Source organism: Brassica oleracea, chromosome C3 (genome assembly GCF_000695525.1).
Source record: "Brassica oleracea var. oleracea cultivar TO1000 chromosome C3, BOL, whole genome shotgun sequence".
NCBI lineage: Eukaryota > Viridiplantae > Streptophyta > Magnoliopsida > Brassicales > Brassicaceae > Brassica > Brassica oleracea.
In genome coordinates, this window is record NC_027750.1 from 50,917,472 (window position 1) to 50,920,795 (window position 3,324).

The 3,324-nt window shown below is 44.1% G+C and overlaps 1 protein-coding gene across 1 annotated transcript in view; it reads left to right on the plus strand.

Annotated features, from left to right (window-relative positions):
* Positions 1 to 1,449: 1,449 nt before the first annotated feature.
* The window catches only part of LOC106330850, a 7,336-nt gene continuing 5,461 nt past the window's right edge, over positions 1,450 to 3,324 (plus strand). Inside the window, exons 1-3 of the mRNA XM_013769256.1 lie at positions 1,450 to 2,746; positions 2,855 to 2,982; positions 3,103 to 3,288. Coding sequence (XP_013624710.1) covers positions 1,450 to 2,746; positions 2,855 to 2,982; positions 3,103 to 3,288 — 1,611 coding nt within the window. The remainder of the gene's footprint in view (positions 2,747 to 2,854; positions 2,983 to 3,102; positions 3,289 to 3,324) is intronic.

A 3,324-nucleotide genomic window follows, 5' to 3' on the forward strand; every position in this document is an offset into this window, starting at 1 on the left:
CGGACCGGTCTAGGTGTCAGTTTGTGGATCCGAGGCTTGAGACAATGTCTGGGCTAAGTGGATAACAAGACTAGTCTAAGCACCCAGGTTATTGTGATTGTGTGAGTATTATATGTTGTTATGGTATGTACCTCTTGTTGGTACTGTTGTGTGAGAACCTCGAGGTGGTTCTAGTAGTAGTTTGCATGTCATTGCTTCCTCAATTGGTACCACTAAACCGGTCATGGTCCAGAAAGTTATGGGCTCGGTTTAACTTGGCTTGATCACAAAGGCAGAGTGTCACACGTGGATGTGACATCCCCTGGCGAGTCCGATAGAGGACCGGGGCACGGCGATTCAAATTGAGGACCGTGACCGGGCGATTCCCGAGCGCCTACGCCTGTGTGGTGTAATAGTGAAGGGATTGCCGGTGTCCCTTATGTGGAGGAAGAATGATTCTGCTGGGCCCTAGGAGTATATATATATGGTTGATTGATATGACACTCATAAAGAGTGTTTGATTTATTATGTTTTAAGGGTTTAGTGCTTAAATCGGTCATGCTTTATGATCTTGAATATTGATTGTTGAACTACCCGTCTTGCTTGTGTTTGGGGTGGGGTTTAGAATGACGGGTAGTTGTATATGCTAGATAGAGAACCCTGCCTCACTGAGTGAAACTAGTTCACTCATTCCTCACATCCTTTTGCAGGTGACCAGTAGAAAGGACCATAGCGCTCGCGGAACTGTAGTAGCTGGTGTAGATTGGACATCTTTTGCTAAAGACTCGTTTTCAAGATATATGAATGTATGTTTTACTTTCGGCTGCGTCCATGGACCCTATGTATAATATTTTTTTTACTTTCGGTTGCGTCCATGTACCATATGTATAATATTTTGGGCTTGTGAACTTCATGTTTATATATATGAAATAAAGTATTTTTTATATTCGTGACGTGTTGAATCTGATATTAGGTTAGTTCAACCTAACACAACTCTATGATTCGGTACAGGTTGCAAAGCCTCAGGCCAAAGATTAGAGGAAACGAGTTTTGAATGGATATTCTTGGTTACAGAATTATGTTTTGTGACTTGGAAAGTCTATTCTCAACCCGTCGTAACACTTCCAGACTTGGCAGAGGAAGGTCGTTCGGGCATGTTCTTGTTTGATTGTTACCCGGCTGACTGACCGATGTCTAAAATGGTTCGAGGGTGTTACAGAGGTGGTATCAGAGCATGGTTTAGATCATGCGGTCAATCACGTACTTTCTGTGTTTTATCGAGTCAAATGTGTCGCAAAAGATGTGTTAGGAAACCAGCAGAGTTTCGTTTTAATTAGTATTCTTAATAGAAAATTCCTTGTTCGTGGATTGCAGATGACAAGAAGAGGAATGAGTGAAGGAGGACAGGATTGGATGCTGGGTACATAAAGAGTCTCAAGAAGAAGAGGACCGGGATATGAATCCGAGGGAATGGTGCAAACACTGGTGCACACCAACCAAGGATCCAGTGAAGAAAATGTAGGAAGAAACAACAATCTGTTTGGACATGAACAAGAAATACCACGAGAAGAAAACTTTCCACCATACCGTACTGTAAGGGGAAGACAAGAAATAGGTGATAGCGATTCAAGTGGCCAAGGACCTAGACCAGGGAGGCGGAACAACCCGATTAAACCAGAGGTTCATGATCAACCACAACAAGGAGTAGGAATGGAGCACACTCTGATGATGCTTCATGATGTGATAGTGAGGTCACTGCAACAACCTCAGGTGCAACCTCAGCCACTTATGCCATCACAACCTACAGTGGCTACACCGATGTTACCGTTGATAACTGCCATGAAGAATATGAAGACACCACATTTTGAAGGCGGGACAGATCCATTTCAAGCCGACCAGTGGCTTCGAACTATGGAGAAAAACTTTGAGACCCTGACGAGTTCTGAAGAGTCTAAGAAAAAAATGGCAGTATATTACTTAGACAAAGACGCAGCAGAATGGTGGGAGAGTAGGGATCGCCAAGTGGGACATCTGGTCACCACTTGGGTGGCATTCAAACAAGAATTTGAACGCAAGTACTTCACTCCTGAATCCAAGCGAAGGCTTCAACGCCAGTTTGCAAACTTGGTACAAGGAGATAAGACGGTTAGAGAATATGAATCTGAATTTATGCGACTGCGACGACACGTGCTACGAGGACAAGATGATGAGGAGACCATGATATCCAACTTTCTGTTTGGTCTAAAACCAGAGTTGGAAAATAGACTGGCAGTCGGGAACTACGAGAGTCTCACCGAGCTAGTGGAAAAGGTTGTGAATGTGGAGATCGGATTGGAAGCTGAGAAGGCGGCAAGTAAGAAATTCAAGCAGCATCAAGAAGGTAAGTATGGTGGAAACCAAAGATCTTTTAATGGTAAAGATAAAGAAAAGGAATCGGGAGGGCCAACTCGACGATCTCTGTTCACAGGAAAATGCTTTAACTGTGGCAAGACAGGCCATAAGTCAAGTGAATGCTTCGGGACGAAACCTGGATCCTTTCAGTCAAACTCCTACAATCCTACATGTTTCACGTGGGGAAAGAAAGGTCACGTCTCTACCCAGTGCAGCGTCAACCGTCCTATCCCAGCTACGCCAATCACTGTCCATCCTCCTCCAGCTCCACATGCAATCGCACCAACGCCAAAAAGGCAAGCTATAGGAGGTAGAGTTTACGCTTTAGAACTAGATGATCCTAAACCTCCAGGCCCATCTACGGGTCCCATCACAGGTATTTGGGTTCTTTAGCCTTACTAATTTTACTTTGTGTTGTCTGACTGCTTGTCATGGATTGGTTAATTTCTATTGGATAATTATTATGTTGTTGATGTTGTGGCAGGAACTTTACATGTTGCGGGGAGTCCCACACATGTATTGTTCGACTCCGGGGCAACACATAGTTTTGCGACCCCTGAAGTAGCTGTCAAGTTTGTGGGTTCATTTGTGATTGACAGGATGGATGTGGCTGTAATGACTCCCGGAGACCAAACCCTCTAAGCAAGAGAATGCATCAGAAGAGTTCCTTTAGTCTTTTGCGAGAAGATGTTCTTGGCAGATTTTTTGGTGGTGCCCTTAAAGGGATATTAGGTTATTCTGGGCATGGATTGGTTATCAGGGTATCGGGCTCAATTAGATTGGGAAAAAAGTCGTATTTTGTTCAAGGAGAACGGGCAATGGCAAATAGTGTTCTATGGGATCAGTCCAAGCAAGTATGTGTCTTTAGTAGCTGCCTTGAGAGTGGAAGATTTGCTCAAGGATGGAGAAGCGTATCTGGTAACAGTAACTGCTAGTGAAGGACCCGCTAGCAAT